The sequence below is a fragment of the Dryobates pubescens genome, chromosome 2 (genome assembly GCF_014839835.1).
Source record: "Dryobates pubescens isolate bDryPub1 chromosome 2, bDryPub1.pri, whole genome shotgun sequence".
Lineage (NCBI taxonomy): Eukaryota > Metazoa > Chordata > Aves > Piciformes > Picidae > Dryobates > Dryobates pubescens.
The window spans coordinates 50,645,742-50,664,659 of record NC_071613.1 but is presented as its reverse complement, the minus strand read 5'-3'; the positions used below and the strand labels follow the sequence as shown (position 1 = coordinate 50,664,659).

The 18,918-nt window shown below is 53.3% G+C and overlaps 1 protein-coding gene across 1 annotated transcript in view; it reads right to left on the bottom strand.

Moving 5' to 3' along the window:
* The window catches only part of ACVR1C (activin A receptor type 1C), a 33,790-nt gene continuing 14,872 nt past the window's right edge, over positions 1-18,918 (bottom strand). The window contains exons 3-9 of the mRNA XM_054177454.1: positions 10,046-10,291; positions 8,619-8,849; positions 6,500-6,667; positions 5,272-5,428; positions 4,226-4,350; positions 2,464-2,594; positions 1-270 (exon numbers count right to left, since the gene is read on the bottom strand). Coding sequence (XP_054033429.1) covers positions 145-270; positions 2,464-2,594; positions 4,226-4,350; positions 5,272-5,428; positions 6,500-6,667; positions 8,619-8,849; positions 10,046-10,291 — 1,184 coding nt within the window. The 3' untranslated portion in view covers positions 1-144. The remainder of the gene's footprint in view (positions 271-2,463; positions 2,595-4,225; positions 4,351-5,271; positions 5,429-6,499; positions 6,668-8,618; positions 8,850-10,045; positions 10,292-18,918) is intronic.

Here is an 18,918-nt window from a genome sequence, read left to right as displayed (position 1 = left end):
GGACGTCAGTGCTCCGCTTCGGGCACTTCAACACTGAGCTGTGTCTGAGGTAGACCGAAAAAACAAAAGTAGCATCGCATCACACGTTAAAGATGAACAGAAGAACTTGTTCTCCTCCTCCTCCTGCTGCTCCAGGGAGGTCAGTCAGGCTTTGGAGTCCTCTGGCACACAGAGCTGGGAGATGGTCTTCTTGACGCGCAGGGCGGTGAGGCGGGCGGCCCCGTTGGCGTGCCAGCACTCCCGCATGATCCTGCCCATCACCCGCAGCGCCTGTGGGCCAGAAACACAGGGGTCAGCTCAAGGACACAACCACCACCCTCTGCCAGCTCCTCTCTGAACTGCAACACTGGATGCTAGAGGCAGAGGTACTACAGCAACCTCAGAAATTCAGGTATTATTCCTATAATGATAGAACGAGAGGAAACAGCCTGAACTTGTGCCAGGTGAGGTTTAGGTTGGAGGTGAGGAACAATTTCTTTGCTGCAGGAGCGGTTAGGCACTGGAACAGGCTTCCCAGGGAGGTGGTGGAGTCACCATCCCTGGAGGTGTTCAAGGAACCTGTGGGCATGGCACTTGGGGACAGGCTGATGGTTGGACTCGATCTTAGAGGTCTTTTTCCAACCCAAACAATTCTGTGATTCTATGATCCTTGATGCTTGGGACTCTGTGTGAGACTCCTGCATGGCCTGGGACTGAGGGCAGCAGCTCACCCAGAAGCAGGCAGCCGGTGAAGTGTGGTGGCACTGCATGGCCATCCTCTAGACAATGGTACTGAGGCTACCTACAAAGCTCTGGGGTCTTTATGTATTAATTTTTCCAGGCTGCCCAGGGAGGTGGTGGAGTCACCATCCCTGGAGGTGTTCAAGAAACACATGGACACAGAACTGTGGGAGGTGGTTTAATGGCCATGGCGGTGTTGAGCTGGTGGTTGGACTTGATAATCATAGAATCATAGAATCAGTCAGGGTTGGAAGGGACCACAAGGATCATCTAGTTCCAACCCCCCTGCCATGGGCAGGGACACCCCACACTAGATCAGGCTGGCCAGAGCCTCATCCAGCCTGGGCTTAAACACCTCCAGGGACAGGGCCCCAACCACCTCCCTGGACAACCCATTCCAGGGCTTCACCACTCTCACGGTGAAGAACTTCCTCCTCACATCCAGTCTGAAATCTTAGAGCTCTTTTCCAACCCAAACAGTTCTATGATTCTGTTCTATGATTTGGGAGAGAGTTTGGCACTTGGTGCAAAGAGAGTTTCTCTGGATTGATCTAGGAGCTCAGAAAAAAACAGCTGGGCATCCAAAATACATTGACAGCCAGGAGAAGGTGGACTCAAGAACTGGCTTGATGGCTGCACCCAAAGAGTGGCTGTCCATGGGTCCATGTCCCAGTGGAGGCCTGGGACAAGTGGAGTCCCTCAGGGATCAGTTCTGGGACCACGCTTGTTCAACATCTTTGTGGGTGCCATGGACAGTGGCACTGAGTGCACCCTCAGCAGGTTTGCTGATGACACCAAGCTGTGTGGTGCAGCAGACAGCTGGAGGGAAGAGATCCATCCAGAGGGACCTGGACAGGCTGGAGAGGTGGGCACAAGCCAAACTCATGAGCTTCAACAAGACCAAGGGCAGGGTCCTGCATCTGGGTGGAGGCAACCCCAGGCACAAATCCAGGCTGGGCAGGGACTGGCTGGAAAGCAGCCCTGAGGGGAGAGACTTGGGGGTGCTGGTGGAGGAGAAGCTCAACAGGAGCTCTCAGTGTGCACTTGCAGCCCAGAGAGCCAACCAGATCCTGGGCTGCAGCAAGAGAAGTGTGGCCAGCAGGGCAAGGGAGGGGATTCTCCCCCTCTACTCAGCCCTGTTGAGACCCCACCTGGAGTACTGCCTCCAGTTCTGGAGCCCCTGTTACAAGAGGGATCTGGAGGTGCTGGAAGGTGCCCAGAGAAGGGCCATGAGGATGAGCAGAGGGCTGGAGCACCGCTCCTGTGAGGACAGACTGAGGGAGTTGGGGCTGTTCAGTCTGGAGAAGAGAAGGCTCAGAGGTGACCTCATTGTGGCCTTCCAGTATCTGAAGGGGGCTACAAGAAGGCTGGGGAGGGACTTCTCAGGATCTCAGGTAGTGATAGGACTAGGGGGAATGGAATGAAGCTGGAGGTGGGGAGATTCAGGCTGGAGGTGAGGAGGAAGTTCTTCACCATGAGAGTGGTGAAGCCCTGGAATGGGTTGTCCAGGGAGGTGGTTGGGGCACTGTCCCTGGAGGCGGTTTAAGCCCAGGCTGGATGAGGCTCTGGCCAGCCTGATCTAGTGTGGGGTGTCCCTGCCCATGGCAGGAGGGTTGGAACTGGATGATCCTTGTGGTCCTTTCCAACCCTGACTGATACTAGGATACTATCAAGTCCCCTGTGTCTCACTGGAAAACTCTCTCCTAATGTAAATGTTGCAACGAGCTGGAAAGCTACTTTTACCTCACAGCTTTGCCACTGGTTTGGAACATTTGGTCTCAGCTTCTGCTCACAAACCACCCTCCTCATGTCTTCTATGGAAGGATCAGAAGGCACCACGTCGTAGTATGGCAGTTGGTACTCCTCGGTAACTCCTAGGGAAGATTCATTGTGTAGGTAACACAACAGCCAAAGCAGCTGCTCCAGAACAAACTCTGACTGGGTTTGCAGGTGTTAAGGGAGCACAGAGAACCATAGAATCACAGAATGCTCCAGGGACCTCCAGAGGTCATCCAGTCCGACCTCCCCACGGTCAGCAGGCACATCCCCAACTAGATCAGGCTGCCCAGGGCCTCGTCGAGACTCACCTTGAATATCTCCAGGGATGGGACCTCAACCACCTCCCTGGGCAACCTGTTCCAGTGTTCCACCATCCTCATGGTAAAGAACTTCTTCCTGATATCCAATCTAAATCTGCCCTTCTCTAGTTTGAAGCCTTTGCCCCTTGTCCTGTCGCTGCAGGCTTTTGTAAACAGTCTCTCTCCATCCTTCCTGTAGCCTCCTTCAGATGCTGTCAGGCTGCTATTAGGTCTCCCCAGAGCCTCCTCCTCTCCAGGCTGACAACCCCCAGCTTCCTCATCCTGTCCTCGTAACAGAGCTGCTCCAACTTCCTGACCATTTCTGTGGCCCTCCTCTGGACCCTCTCCATCAGTTCCATGTCCTTTCTCTATTGAGGGCTCTAAGTTGGGGCCACTTTGGCTCACTGCAGCACAAGAGGCCTCTACCACCACACACAGCCATGACAGTTGTCAGTGAATAGAATAGAGTAGAGTAGAGTAGAGTAGAGTAGAGTAGAGTAGAATAGAATAGAATAGAATAGAATAGAATTAACCAGGTTGGAAAAGACCTTGGAGATCATCGAGTCCAACCTATCACCCAACACCATCTGATCAACTAAACCATGGCACCAAGTGCCTCAGCCAGGCTCTTCCTAAACATCTCCAGGGATGGGGACTCCACCACCTCCCTGGGCAGCACATTCCAATGGCCAATCTCTTTTTCTGTGAAGAACTTCTTCCTAACATGCAGCCTAAACCTCCCCTGGCACAGCTTGGGACTGTGTCCTCTTGTTCTGGTGCTGGTTGCCTGGGAGAAGAGACCAACCCCCACCTGGCTACAACCTCTCTTCAGGTAGTTATAGGCAGCAATAAGGTCTCCCCTGAGCCTCCTCTTCTCCAGGCTAAGCAACCCCAGCTCCCTCAGCCTCTCCTCCCAGGGCTGTGCTCCAAACCCCTCCCCAGATTTGTTGCCCTTCTCTGGACACCTTCCAGCAGCTCAACATCTCTCCTAACCTGAGGGGCCCAGAACTGGACACAGGACTCAAGGTGTGGCCTGACCAGTGCTGAGCACAGGGCACAATGACCTCCCTGCTCCTGCTGGCCACACTGTTCCTGATGCAGGCCAGGATGCCATCGGCCTTCTTGGCCAGCTGGGCACACTGCAGGCTCATGTTCAGCCCACTCTCAACCAGCACCCCCAGGTCCCTTTCTGCCTGGCTGCTCTCCAGCCACTCTGACCCCAGACTGTAGCACTGCATGGGGTTGTTGTGGCCAGTGTGTAGAACCTGGCACTTAGATGTGTTCAATCTCCTGCCCTTGGACTCTGCCCATCTGTCCAGCCTGCCAAGGTCCCTCTGCAGAGCTCTCCTACCCTCTAACAGATCAAGCTTTTGTTGTGCCTGAGCTCAGCCTGGTGTGGATCTCAGAGGGGAAGGCAGGGAGCTCACCTCCAACAGAGCACCTGCGGGCGAGCTCCCAGTACACCAGTCCCAGCGAGTACATGTCTGCACGCTTGAAGGACTCGAAGATGTTCATGTTCATCACATCATCCAGGATCTCAGGGGCCATGTACCTTTAAAGCACACAAAGGTCACTTGCCAGAGGCAGATCGTTCCGAAGGCTGCGCTGCTCTGCGGCGTGCGGGGCCAGGCAGCAGCAGGTCACCACTAAACTATGAGCAACACATCCCCATGGCCTTGATAGCCCTCCAGGGATGGGGACTCCACCACTAACCTGGGCAGCATGGACCAGGCCTGGACAACCCTTTTGGGGAAGCAATTGTTCCTCCTGTCCAATCTAAACCTCCCCTGGGGCAACTTGAGGCCATTCCTTCTTGTCCTATCACTTGTTCCTAGGGAGAAGAGACCAACCCCTGCCTGGCTCCAACCTCCTTTCAGGGAGTTGTGGAGAGCAATGAGGTCTCCCCTCAGCCTCCTTTTCTTCAGGCTTAACCAACTCCACTTCCCTCAGCTGCTCCTCACCAGCTCTGTTCTCCAGACCCTTCACCAGCTTTGTTGCCCCTCTCTGCAACTGCTCAAGCACCTCAATGTCCTTCTTACAGGGAGGGCCCAAAACTGAACCCAGTATCCAAGGTGTTGCCACACCAGTGCCCAGTACAAGGGGATAATCCCTGCCCTGATCCTGCTGGCCACTCTATTGCTGATCCAAGCCAGGATCTTAGCCACCTGGACACACACTGGCTCATCATTAGCCACTGTTGACCAACCTCCTCAGATCCTTTTCCACTGAGCAGGCTTCCAGCCACTCTGCCCTGAGCTTGGAGTGTTCATGGGGTTGTGACCAAGTGCAGCAGGGCCTGGCACTTGGCACTGGTGACCATCCACACCTGTGATCTCTGTGGGGTGGCGAGCTCCAGCCCAAGCCGTGGCATCCTCACCACCCAGTCACCAGCACTCGACAGAACCCACAACAGAGGCTGAAGTCACCAAAGGGGAGGAAAAGGCTGAGAGAAGCCCTCCCTGCCCTCACCCACCTCCTGGTGCCCACCCTGGGGTTCTGGGGGATGTCGATGGTGTTCATCACCGAGTCGTGCTTCACCGCCAGGCCCAGGTCGGCGATGGCGCAGGTTTCGTTCCTCTTCACCAGGATGTTCTTGGATTTCAGATCGCGGTGAGCGATGGCTGGCTTGCCTGGACACAGAGGAGACAGCCACCCAGGCTTTGCTTACAGCACTGTGGGTCATGAAATACTGAGCAACACCAGCTCTATGTACCCTGTGGAAACCCCTGGAGATCATTTTGCCCCAGGCAAAGCGCTGCTAAGCAGTGAGACACTGGAACGGGTTGCCCTGGGATGTTGTGGATGCACCCTCCATGGAGGTGTTGAAAGGCAAGTTGGATGAGGCACTGAGCAACCTGCTCTAGGGGAAGGTGTCCCTGCCCCTGGCAGGGGAGTTGGAACTAGGTAAGAACAGGCTGCCCAGGGAGGCGGTGCCCAGTGTCTCACCACCCTCATGGGGAAGAAATTCTTCCTAACATCCAATCTCAGTCTACCCATTTCTGGTTCTGTTCCATTCTCCCCAGTCCTATCACTCCCTGACACCCTCAAAAGTCCCTCCCCAGCTTTCTTGGAGCCCCCTTCAGATACTGGAAGGCCACAATTAGATCTCTTTGGAGCCTTCTCTTCTCCAGACTGAACAGCCCCAACTCCCTCAGTCTGTCCTCATAGGAAAGGAGCTTCAGCCCTCTGCTCATCCTCATGGCCCTTCTCTGGACTCCTTCCAGCACCTCCAGCTCCTTCCTGTGCTAGGGGCTCCAGAACTGGACACAGTGCTCCAGGTGGGGTCTCAGCAGAGTGGAGCAGAGGGGGAGAATCACCTCCCTCACCCTGCTGGCTCTGCTTCTCTTGATGCAGCCCAGGCTCTGGTTGGCTTTCTGGGCTGCAAGTGCTCACTGCTGGCTCCTGTTGAGCTTCTCATCCCCCAGCACCCCCAAGTCCTTTTCTTCAGGGCTGCTCTCAAGCCAGTCCCTGCCCAGCCTGTATCAGTGCTTGGGATTGCCCTGATCGCCCTTGTCCCTCAGCCTGTGTCAGGGCTTGGGATTGCCAAGCCATTGTAGATTGCAGTTTTGCTTGTAATTACAGCTTTCATCTGATTCCAGCTGAGCTGCTCTGGCAAATTTAATGGAGGGGAAGAGGAATTTTCAACCCACCACAGAGCTCCTTAGAACCCCTGAGGGACAGGTGGGAAGGGAAGCACTTGCCTTGCGTGCCGACGATCTCCATGTGGAGGTGTGCCAGGCCGCTGGCCAGGGACAGTGCCAGCCTGACCATGCCCTCCACCGTCACCGTGCCTCTGTTCAGGTAGTCAAACAGGGAGCCCTGCTCGTGGTACTCGGAGACCAGCCACAGCTGAGTCCACGTCCCGTTATCTGCCCAGGGGAGCAAGAGCAGGGGTTACCCACCGGTGCTGCCCCCCAGCCAGCTGTCATGGAAGCATTTACTGTGGGGTTCTCCCCAGTGCTGCTAGGAAGCTGAGTTCAGACAAATCAGAACTGAGACAGAGAGAGGACACAGTCTCAGGCTGCGCCAGGGGAGGTTTAGGCTGGAGGTGAGGAGGAAGTTCTACACACAGAGAGTGATTGCCCACTGGAATGGGCTGCCTGAGGAGGTGGTGGGGTCGCCGTCGCTGGGGGTGTTCAGGGCGAGGCTTGACAGGATGCTTGGTTCCATGGTTTAGTTGATTGGGTGGTGTTGGATGATAGGTTGGACACGATGATCTTGAGGGTCTCTTCCAACCTGGTTTGTTCTATTCTATTCTATTCTATTCTGTTCTATTCTATTGCCAGGAAGGCCACAAATTGGGATGGGATGGGATGGGATGGGATGGGATGGGATGGGATGGGATGGGATGGGATGGGATGGGATGGGATGGGATGGGATGGGATGGGATGGGATAAACCAGGTTGGAAAAGAACTCAGAGATCATCAAGTCCAACCTATCACCCAACACCATCTAATCAACTAAACCATGGCACCAAGGGCCCCATCCAGGCTCTTCCTAAACACCTCCAGTGATGGTGACTCCACCACCTCCCTGGGCAGCACATTCAAATGACCAATCTCTCTTGCTGGGAAGAACTTCTTCCTAACATCCAGCCTAAACCTCCCTTGGTGCAGCTCGAGACTGTGTCCTCTTGTTCTGGTGCTGGTTGCCTGTCAAGGTCCCTCTGCAGAGCTCTCCTACCCTCTGACAGATCAATTCCTGCCCCCAGCTTGGTGTCATCTGCAAATTTACTGATGATGGATCCAATCCCCTCATCCAGATCATCAATAAAGGTAAATATCAAACAGCAAAGTATGGGATGTAATGGAGGGGAGGAAGAACAGACAGGGGCTGCTGTGAGCACCAGGCTGCTGGCCATGGACAGTGCCAGCCTGACCATGCTGTCTACCATCACCGTGTCTCTGTTCAGAGAGCTCTGCTCGTGGTACTTGGAGATGAGCCACACCTGAGCCCATTATCTACCCAGGGAAGCAAGATTAGTGATTATTCCTCTCAGTAAAATACCTCCCCCCTTCTGTGGCTTGCTTGGGCATGTAAAGGGACACCTTTGCTGGCCACCCCACCAGGGGGGACCTTAAAACACCTCAATCTGTCTTCAGAACAGAATAAACCAGGTTGGAAGAGACCTTCAAGATCATAGTGTCCAACCCATCATCCAACACCATCTAATCAACTGACCCATGGCACCAAGCACCCTATCAAGTCTCCTCCTGAACACCTCCAGTGATGGCGACCCCACCACCTCCTCAGGCAGCCCATTCCAACGGGCAATCACTCTCTCTGTGTAGAACTTCCTCCTCAGGAGAGCTGCAAGGCTCAAAGTGGAGTTTCAGGTGGGAGGTGGGGCAGGGAAAGCAATTCTAAGAGAAGCTGGTGAAGGGTCTAGAGCACAAGACTTGTGAGGAGCTGCAGAGGGAACTGGGGTTGTTCATCCTGGAGAACAGAAGGCTGAGTAAAGACCTTCTGGCTCTTGATAGCTCCCCAAAAGGAGGTTGAAGCCAGGTGGGGGTTGGTCCCAACAAACAAGCAATAGGACAAGAGGAAATGACCTCAGGTTGCACCAGGGGAGGTTTAGGTTTGACATGAGGAACGATTTCTTCTCCAACAGGAATTTCAAAGCCTGGCCCAGGCTGCCCAGGGCAGTGTTGGGGTCCCAGTCCCCGGAGGGGTTTGCTGTGGCGATGTGGTGCTGAGGGCCATGCTTTGGTGGTGGCCTGGCAGTGCTGGGTGAAGAGCTGGACTCGATGAGCTTAAAGGTCTCTTCCAACCCAAACTGTTCCACAGCTCCACGCCTCCCTGCGCGGCTGGCAGCCTACCCTTGTTGTCAGCAGCGATGAACCCCAGGACGTTCTCGTGCCGCAGCATGACCGTCTGGTAGATCTCTGCCTCCCGGAACCACGACCGCTCGTCTCTGGAGGAGAAGATCTTCACAGCCACATCTTCCCCGCACCATTTGCCGCGCCACACTTCACCAAACCGCCCTTTGCCCACGATCTCCTGCAGGACAATGGTCCTGGCAATGGTTCTTTGTACCAGCAGAGGTAAACCTAGTTTAACAAGAAGAAGTGGGTAGGAGAGAGGAGGGTGGGAGAGAGAGGGAGGGCGAGAGAGGGAGGGAAGGTGGGTGAGAGGGAGAGAGAGGGGAGGGTGGGGGAGAGAGGAGGGGGTGAAGAGGGTGGGTGGGTTAGAGAGGGGGGAGGGCAGGAGAGAGAGAGAGGGGAAGGCAGGGGAGAGAGAGATAGAGGGGAAGGCAGGGGAGAGAGAGAGAGAGGGGAAGGCAGGGGAGAGAGAGAGAGAGAGGGGAAGGCAGGGGAGAGAGAGAGAGAGAGGGGAGGGCAGGAGAGAGAGAGAGAGAGGGGAGGGCAGGAGAGAGAGAGAGAGAGGGGAGGGCAGGAGAGAGAGAGAGGGGAGGGCAGGAGAGAGAGAGAGGGGAGGGCAGGAGAGAGAGAGAGAGGGGAGAGCAGGAGAGAGAGGGGAGGGGAGGGCAGGAGAGAGAGAGAGAGGGGAGAGCAGGAGAGAGAGAGAGAGGGGAGAGCAGGAGAGAGAGAGAGAGGGGAGAGCAGGAGAGAGAGAGAGAGGGGAGAGCAGGAGAGAGAGAGAGAGAGGGGAGGGCAGGAGAGAGAGGGGGGGGAGGGCAGGAGAGAGAGAGGGGGGAGGGCAGGAGAGAGAGAGGGGGGAGGGCAGGAGAGAGAGAGAGAGGGGAGGGCAGGAGAGAGAGAGGGGAGGGAAGGGCAGGAGAGAGAGAGGGGAGGGAAGGGCAGGAGAGAGAGAGAGAGGGGAGGGTGGGAGAGATTGTGGAATAGTTCAACAGAGATTGTTCAGGCCCAGAGGTGAACATGTTCCAGGTTTCTGTGCTCATGACTGCTGCAGTTACCTTTCATACCTTTCATTGACAGCGCAGCCCCCTCAGCCAGCAAAGTTTAGTGTCACACTGAATCTGCCTGCTGAAGGAGGTCCTTGAACTCCTCCCTTCAAAGAGAGACTCAAACTCTTGTCATTGGACAGAGAATGGGCAAACAAAGCCCACCTGCCACTGGAAGCTGCAGCCAAGTGCATCAGCACAAAACTCCTCTCGACACAGAACTTGTCACAGAATAGAATGAATCAAAGAATCCCAGACTGGCTTGGGTGGCAAGGGACCTTTACAGGGCAGCTAGCCCAGCCCTCCCCACAGTCAGCAGGGAGACCTGCAACTGTTGGCAGCCACATCGAGGGGAGGGTGGTGAGCAGGGCAACCACCTACCAGAGCCAGAGCCAGAGGTCGTCATGTCGTAGATGAGATCCTTCAGCGTCTTCCCCGAGCTGACCAGGTTGCACTCAGAGAGGGCCTCCTCCACGTTGGGTTGCTTGGCCCTGCCACGGGCACAGCGCCAGCCATGGCACACACACACTGCCAGCACTGCCAGCAGGGACACGACGCAGACTGGAACCGCCACCAGCACCACCAGCACCACCGGGCCCACGCTGGCTCTGCCGGGAGACTCTGATGCTTTTGGAAGACAGAAGGGAGAGTGAGGTGTGGGGGGAAGAGAGTAAGTGAAGAAATGCTTCCTTCTGTAAGGATCTGGTTGAAGATGTTCCTGCTCACTGTGGAGAGAATGGGCTAGATGATGGACTTTAAAGGTCCCTTCCCCCCCAAACCATCCCATGATCTTCAACTCAGTCAGACTGCTCAGAGCCCCATATAACCTGACCTGAAGGTCTCCCCTTAGCCTCCTTTTCTCCAGGCTAAACAACCCCAGTTCCCTCAGCTGCTCCTCACGAGACCTGTGCTCCAGACCCTTTGCCAGCTTCGTTGCCCTTCTCTGGACAAGCTCCAGCCTCTCAGTGTCCATCTCAGAGTGAGGGAGTGGCCCAGTGAGCATCAGCAGCCTGATGCCTCTCGGCATTGCTTGTTCCTCCCCTCCAGTTAACTTTACAAGAGAAGTGCTGCTTCTGTGGTACTAAAGTCCTTCTGAAAACACACTTGGTATGTCTTGCCCAGGAGCATGTCCTTCAAAAGCCTTCAGCAGGACACTCAGGGGTTAGCAGGTAGATTTGTAAGAGAATTTGTAAGCAGGACTCCTCCTCACAGTTGCTGTGTGCTGACTGACTCACCCTGGGTTCCTAAGCTGGTTCTGATGGCGCTTCCTCGTGGCAGGAATTCCCTCTGAGGTATGAATTGCACCATATGAACTTCAATGCCACCCCACAGAGCTGCTCCAGCCACTCAGGGCCACATGGGGGAGAGATAGAATAGAATAGAATAGAATAGAATAGAATAGAATAGAATAGAATAGAATAGAATAGAATAGAATAGAATAGAATAGAATAGAATAGAATAGAATAGATAATAGAATGATAAATAGAATAGAATGAGAAATAGAAATAGGTATAGAATAGAATAGGAAGTAGAATAGAATGATAAATAGAAATAGGGACAGAATAGAATAGAATAGAATAGAATAGAATAGAATAGAATAGATAAATAGAATAGAATGAGAAAGAATAGAATGAGAAATAGAAATAGGGATAGAATAGAATAGGAAGTAGAATAGAATGATAAATAGAAATGGATAGGATAGGATAGGATAGGATAGAATAGAATAGAATAGAATAGAATAGAATAGAATAGAATAGAATAGAATAGAATAGAATAGAATAGAATAGAATAGAATAGAGAAATAGAATAGAATGAGAAATAGAAATAGGGATAGAATAGAATAGGAAGTAGAATAGAATGATAAATAGCAATAGGGACAGGATAGACTAGACTAGACTAGACTAGAATAGAATAATAAATAGTATAGAATAAGAAATAGAAATATAAATAGGGATAGAATAGAATAAGAAATAGAAATAGGGACAGGATAGAATAGAATGAGAAATAGAATAGAATGAGAAATAGAATAGAATGAGAAATAGAAATAGGGATAGAATAGGACAGGATAGAACAGAATAGAACAGAACAGAATAGAATAGAGCAGAATAGAATAGAGCAAAATAGAATAGAATAGAGCAGAACAGAATGTGAGATGCTAGCTCTTGCAAGGGTGAAGGCTGTGGAGGGAGATGTCAAGGTCCTTTGTCTACTGGCTATACCAAAGAGAAAGTGCAGATCAGGGGTGGTGGCAACTTGTGGCAGTTTGGGCTGGATGCCTCCTGCTGGTGCCACACAGGGTGCGCCTCTGGTGCCCCGGGTGTGCAGCCCAGTGGGTGGACACAGGGAGCTGTGTATTTCATCCCCATCATGTCCTGCTCCCTATAAATCCATCTGCAAGGTCTCACATTCCTCTTTCTTCCCTCACTGCTCCCATGGGAGATGCTCCTTATCTGTTAATGGAAGGGGAGTTATCTCAAGGCCTCTTGGGTCTGGCTAAGCCCAATGCCAGGAGGAGAAGGGGGAAGGGCAATCTCAGATCTGGCCAGCTGAGATTAGCCTAACAGTGGAGGCGGGGGAAGAAAGAGCCCTGGGGGGTTTGGGTGTACCCTCAGGCAGGGAGCAGGGGAGTGCTGGGAGGCTTCTGGGTGTGCTGTGAGGGACTCTGTATGCTGTGGGTTTCTTTTGTCACTGTGCTTTGTAGCTTCTGTAAACCACTCACTGCTTTTCCATTTAAACTTTCCATCTCTTCTGCAGTCCGTTTGTCCCAGTCTCATTTCTCTGCCCTGGTTGGAGGCAAGGGAGGATCTGCCTTCAAACTCCCACACAACTATCCAAACCCTTTCAAACTCTTCATAGAGCACACATGGAAAATTGCTTTACAGCTGGTTGTGGGCCATGTTCCACCCTGACCCCTGGCAGCAGGGTGTCCTGCAGCCAGGACAACAGCCATGCCCACCCCGTGATCCCTTGGGATCCACCACAGAAACCACGCACAGGAGTGGGGACAAACAGCACGAGAGCAAAACACATGACAGGCAGGGTCCAAACAGGACTTAAAGGCAACCTCACCAGATGATGTTTGCAGGAGTTGTGCAAGGTTCAGCTCCTTGGGACATAAACCCCCCCTCGTGATGACCTCAGGGCAGCAAACCAGCGCCATCGAGCGCAGCGTTTTGCAACCCCCGGTCCGAACGTTCTGTCCACTGCCCGCCTGGTCCAGAGCAGAAGCTGAAGACATGCTGCTGGGCAAGAGCCAGCAGTTTCACAACATGGGACACTTACATTCCAGCTGTAAACAGCATAGCACTTTGAAGCAGAGGGAAAGAAGAATGAAAAGAAGGATTGGGTTGGGTTCTTTCTGCTCCCTCCAGCGGATCAAACAGCCTCACACACAGCATTTGCCTCCCTTTCTGACACGTGGAGGGCACCACAAGACTTCCAAAAGGCCCAAACCACACAAGCTCCTGAAGTGCTGTTAGGTATTCTCTGAAATGCAATAAATAAAACAAAAAAAACCCAGCCCCAAAAATCTAATGGGGGCTCCAGGCAGACCCCCAGAATGGTTCTTTGTGGCCTTTTGCTGGCATGACAGAGGGGTTGAAGGCAAAATCCTAAATCCAGAGAATTCTCTGCTGTGCTGAAGTGTCCCACAGCTCATGGGCATGTGGCAGTGCACACCAAACACATTACAGAATCATAGAATGGGTTGGAAGAGGCCTTTAAGGTCATCTAGTCCCAACCCCCCTGCCTTGGGCAGGGACACCTCACACTAGAGCAGGTTGCTCTACATCTAACCTGGCCTTGAACACCTTCAGGGAGGGGGCATCCACAGCCTCCCTGGGCAACCTGTTCCAGTGTCTCACTGCCCTCACTGGAAAGAATTTCTTCCTAATCTCCAGTGTCAGTCTCCCCTCCTCCAGCTCAAAGCCATTGCCCCTCATCCTATCACGACAAGCCCTAATAAAAGATCCCACCCACATGGTTTTTCTCTGAGAGGTGATGTTTTCTTCAGCCAGCCTCTGCAAGCAGCCTGGCCAGAAAGCCAAGAGTCCTGTCACAGATCTGCAGACCCACCTGCACCCACCCAGCCTCAGCATTCAGCATCTGGAATGATGGTGGTAGCCATCCAGCTTCCCTCAGTATTTCAAGACTGAGAGGTCAGGATGAGCAGAAGCATGAACTTTTCTCCACACTCTTACAGCCATGCAGATGAAGACAGCAGAGCTGAAAAAGGTCCTCTTAACTCTCTCTGCTAACACCCATAAAGCACTCCAGCGAGGCACTGCCTCCACCCAAGGAGGGAACTGAAACTCCTGAGCAGCTTTGCTGCTCTGCAGGAGACATGGGAAACAGCTCTTTGGGCCATGGTTGAATGGCCATGGTGGTGGTGGGCTGATGGTTGGACTCAGTGGTCTTAGAGCTCTTTACCAACCCAAACAATTCTGTGATTCTGTGGTTCATGGAGGAGGAGAAGCCTGGAGAAAATCCACCATGATGCACATCCCTGCAGATGAGGCAGGAGCTTAGCAGGCTCTTCCCTCCTGGTTACTGCAGCCAGGGACATGAGCCTGTTCTCCAGCTCTTCTGCTCTGGCTCAGCTCAGTGTTCATCCCCAAGGGCTGTGGTGGGAATGCACCAGCAGTGCCTGGAGATCAGTAGCAGGAGGCTCTCTGAGAGCAGGAAGGGCTCTGCTGGCTTTGGGTGTCCATGCATGAATTAGAATCATAGAATTGTTAGGGTTGGAAGGGACCTCGAGGATCAGCCAGTTCCAACCCCCCTGCCATGCCCAGGGACACCTCACACTACAGCAGGTTGCTCACAGCCACATCCAGCCTGGCCTTAAAAGCCTCCAGGGATGAGGCTTCCACCACCTCCCTGGGCAACCTGTGCCAGTCTCTCACCACCCTCGTGGGGAAGAACTTCTTCCTAACATCCAATCTCAATCTGCCCACTTCTAATTATGTTCCATTCCCCCCAGTCCTATCACTCCCTGACACCCTCAAAAGTCCCTCTCCAGCTTTCTTGTAGCCTCCTTCAGCTACTGGAAGGTCTCAATAAGGTCTCCTCAGAGCTTTCTCTTCTCCAGACTGAACAGCCCCAGCTGTCTCAGTGTGTCCTCATAGCAGAGGTGCTCCAGCCCTCTGCTCCTCCTCCTAGATCAAGCCTCCTAGATCTTAGCAGCAGCTCCTCAAAGAAGCCTGTCACAAGCTGAGGTACACAGAGAGCATCCAAAAGCCCTCTGAGGGAGCAGCACATTGGGTGTTCCCCTGCTAAGACATCCTGCTGATGGGGAAGGTCACCTCAAGTCACCTGCTGGGGCAGAAGGTGCCCAGTTCAAACAACAGAAGCCTAGAGATTAATTCAGGGTAACAGAGAAAGCTCTGCATGTAGAGACTTGGCGCAAAACACCACGAGGAGATGGCTGTCAGCAGTGAGGAGCATTCAAACCAGGTGTCCAGGCAGAACCTGCCCCTGAAGATGAGCACTTTGTGGCAAGCCACCTCAGCCCAAGCAGGACCCCCAGGCAGGCCAGCAGAGCAGCAGGAGCTGTGCCAGGCAGGCAATGCCATCTTCCGTCCTGCTGTGGGAATTCATGCCCGGGCACCCAAAGCCAGCAGAGCCCTGCCTGCCCGCAGAGAGCCTCCTGCTGCTGATCTCCAGGCACTGCTGCTGCATTCCCACCACAGCCCTCGGGGATGAACACTGAGCTGAGCCAGAGCAGAAGAGCTGGAGAACAGGCCCATGTCCCTGGCTGCAGTAACCAGGAGGGAACAGAATCATTGAATCATAGAATCAGTAAGGTTGGAAAAGACCTCAGAGATCATCAAGTCCAACCTGTCACCACAGACCTCATGACTACTAAACCATGGCTCCAAGTGCCATGTCCAGCCCCCTCTTGAACACCTCCAGGGATGGTGACTCCACCACCTGCCTGGGCAGCACACTCCAATGGCTAACAACTCTCTCTGTGAAGAGCCTGCAAAGCTCCTGCCTCGTCTGCAGGGATGTGCACCATGGTGGATTTTCTCCAGGCTTCTCCTCCTCCATGAATCACAGAATTTTTGGGGGTGGAAGAGACCTCTAAGATCATTGAGTCCAACCATCAACCCAACACCACCATGGCCACTAAACCATGCCCCACAGTTCCATGTCCACACCCTTCTTGAACACCTCCAGGGATGGTGACTCCACCACCTGCCTGGGCAGCACACTCCAATGGCTAACTCTCTCTGTGAAGAGCCTGCAAAGCTCCTGCCTCGTCTGCAGGGATGTGCACCATGGTGGATTTTCTCCAGGCTTCTCCTCCTCCATGAATCACAGAATTTTTGGGGGTGGAAGAGACCTCTAAGATCATTGAGTCCAACCATCAACCCAACACCACCATGGCCACTAAACCATGCCCCACAGTTCCATGTCCACACCCTTCTTGAACCCCTCCAGGGATGGTGACTCCACCATCTCCCTGGGCAGCCTGTTCCAGTGCCTGGCCACTCCTGCAGCAAAAAAAACTTTGTTCCTTGTGTCCAACTTAAACTCCCCCTGGAACAGTTTCAGGCCATTTCTTCTCGTTCCATCACCTGATATAAGGTGCAACCTCACTGCAACCTTCACTCCTGCCCAAAGGCAAGCTCTCAGAGCCACCTGCTCTACTTTTAAACTAGGATCTGCACCATACAGAGAGGTAGGTAGGTAGGTAGGACTTCCATGTCAAGATATCTGTGCCAAGTGTCACACTGCATGTGTCATGACTCCTTTGAGAGCAGGTGGTGGGAGGTGGGTTGCCTTCATCAAGTAGATTGGCAAGCAGGTGTATTTCACAGACCAGAAAGCCTGCCTGCCAGGTCTGTGGTCCACAGCTGGTGAGGAACAATCAGCCAAGATGAGACATACATGGTGCACAGGGACATACTGGGAGAAGAGGTGACATCACATGTGGACCTCTGGGCCAAGCAGTCCTACCTTGCACAGTACAGTCCAAGCAGAGCACATCCCAACTGGGGAACCTGCTCTGTCCTCAGCACTGGTCAGGCCACACCTTCAGTCCTGTGTCCAGTTCTGGGCCCCTCAGTTTAGGAAAGATGTGGAGTTGCTGGAAGGTGTCCAGAGAAGGGCAACAAAGCTGGGGAGGGGTCTGGAGCACAGCCCTGTGAGGAGAGGCTGAGGGAGCTGGGGTTGCTTAGCCTGGAGAAGAGGAGGCTCAGGGGAGACCTTCTTGCTGTCTGCAACTCCCTGAAGGGAGGTTGTAGCCAGGTGGGGGTTGATCTCTTCTCCCAGGCAACCAGCACCAGAACAAGAGGACACAGTCTCAAGCTGTGCCAGGGAAAGTTTAGACTTGATCTTAGAAGTTTTTTGCAGAAAGAGAATTGGCCATGGGAATGTGCTGCCCAGGGAGGTGGTGGAGTCACCATCCCTGGAGGTCTTTGAGAAAAGCTTGGAGGTGGCATTTGGTGGCAGGGTTTAGCTGATGTGGTGCTGTTGGGTCATAGCCTGGACTTGATGATCTCAGAGGTCTTTTCCAGCCTCAGTAATTCTGTGACCCTATGATAACAAGCAGGGGTGCTGCAGGGGCAGTGGGGACAGCCTGGCTCCTGCAGCCCAGCTCCATCACCCACACCCCTTGGAAAGGTCATTTTCACCAGGGCCCACACAGAGCTCCCCTGCGATGTGGCTGCCATGAAGAAGGGCTGCTGGAGGAGGCCAGCTGGAGGACAGGCTGGAGGCCAGCACTGGCACTGCTCAGTTTCCCACTTCCCCCACATGTTTAGAGCAAAGGGCTCAGGCTAAAGATTCATTTTCTCTGATACTGAAATATGAAGCCTAAGGTTTTGCAATGACCAGTTCAAGCCCCAGGACCACAGACATAAATAGCAGTGTTCTTCCCAAGATCCCAGCATCCCAGCTGGAAAAAAAACACAAAGCATGGCATTTTATTTCCACATTTCCAGAGCATGACCACTCTCAGATCTCCCTTCTGCTGGTAACTCATTGAAAAGTACTGAAATAGTCCTGATGGATAGAATGAGAGGAAACAGCTTCAAGTTGCCCCAGGGGAGGTTTAGGTTACACATGAGGAACAATTGCTTCCCCAAAGGATTTGTCATGGCCTGGCCCAGGCTGCCCAGGGGGTTTCAACCCCTAGAGGGGTTTCAAAGCCAAGGAGATGTGGTGCTGAGGGCTATGGTTTGGTGGTGACCTGGCAGTGCTGGGTTAATGGTTGGACTCCACGATCTGGAAGGTCTCTTCCAATCAAAACAATGCTATGATTCTATGCTTGCTCTGGGCAAGAGGTAAGATCAGGTACAGGGCACAGACCTGTCAGGTGCAAGGCTCCTGCCTCAGCTAGCTCCTCCAGAGGCTGGTGGGAACAGAGCTTCTCTGGCAGTACCCAGCACCTGCCCATCCACACCAAGAGACACTGATCCCCAAGGCTACCATGGAACACCCTCCTGGGCTGCCCTCTGTCTTAGGGCATTTCAAATGCTTCTAGTAACAGCCTTCTAAAGTCCACCTCATGACAGCAGTTTTAAAAAACTCAGGCTTTAATTACAGAGTATCTATGAATTTGCATCTTTCTTACCCAAGACACCTCCCACTGGTGCCTGTGCAGGCAAGCAGAGTATTCTCCAGCTCTGCCCAGAAGCTTGGATCAAACACAAAGCTTGGAAAGAAGGGGCAAAGAATGAGACCTAAAAATAGGGGAAATATTTGTTTCAAGAAAGCCTTGGTTTCATTTACACAGGGAAGGCCAAGATCAGTACCAGCTGTGCAGTACAGAGAGCACCTGGAGGTGCAAACCTCCTTTTCCCTCTAATTGGGACCAGGAATCTTGCAGCATCTCATCCCCGCTGGGCAAGGATCGATGGCTCCAATCTGATGCCAAAGAGAAGCTGCCTCCCAAACTGCCAAAATGAGCTGCAGAAACCCAAAGCTGAAGGCAGACTAACAAGCCCAGACATCCTCCAGCAATGACTTGGTGTCCTACACTTCTCTCAACCCACAGCAGAAAACTCAGTGGCCTTGTGACCTGTAGCAACAGAGAGGACAGTATCACAGAATCATAGAACTGTCAGGGTTGGAAGGGACCTCAAGGCTCAGCCAGTTCCACCCCCCCTGCCATGGCCAGGGACACCTCACACTACAGCAGGTTGCTCACAGCCACATCCAGCCTGGCTGCAAACACCTCCAGCAAGGAGGTCTCCCCTCAGCCTCCCTTTCCCCAGCAACCCCAGTGCCCTCAGCCTCTCCTCACCTAT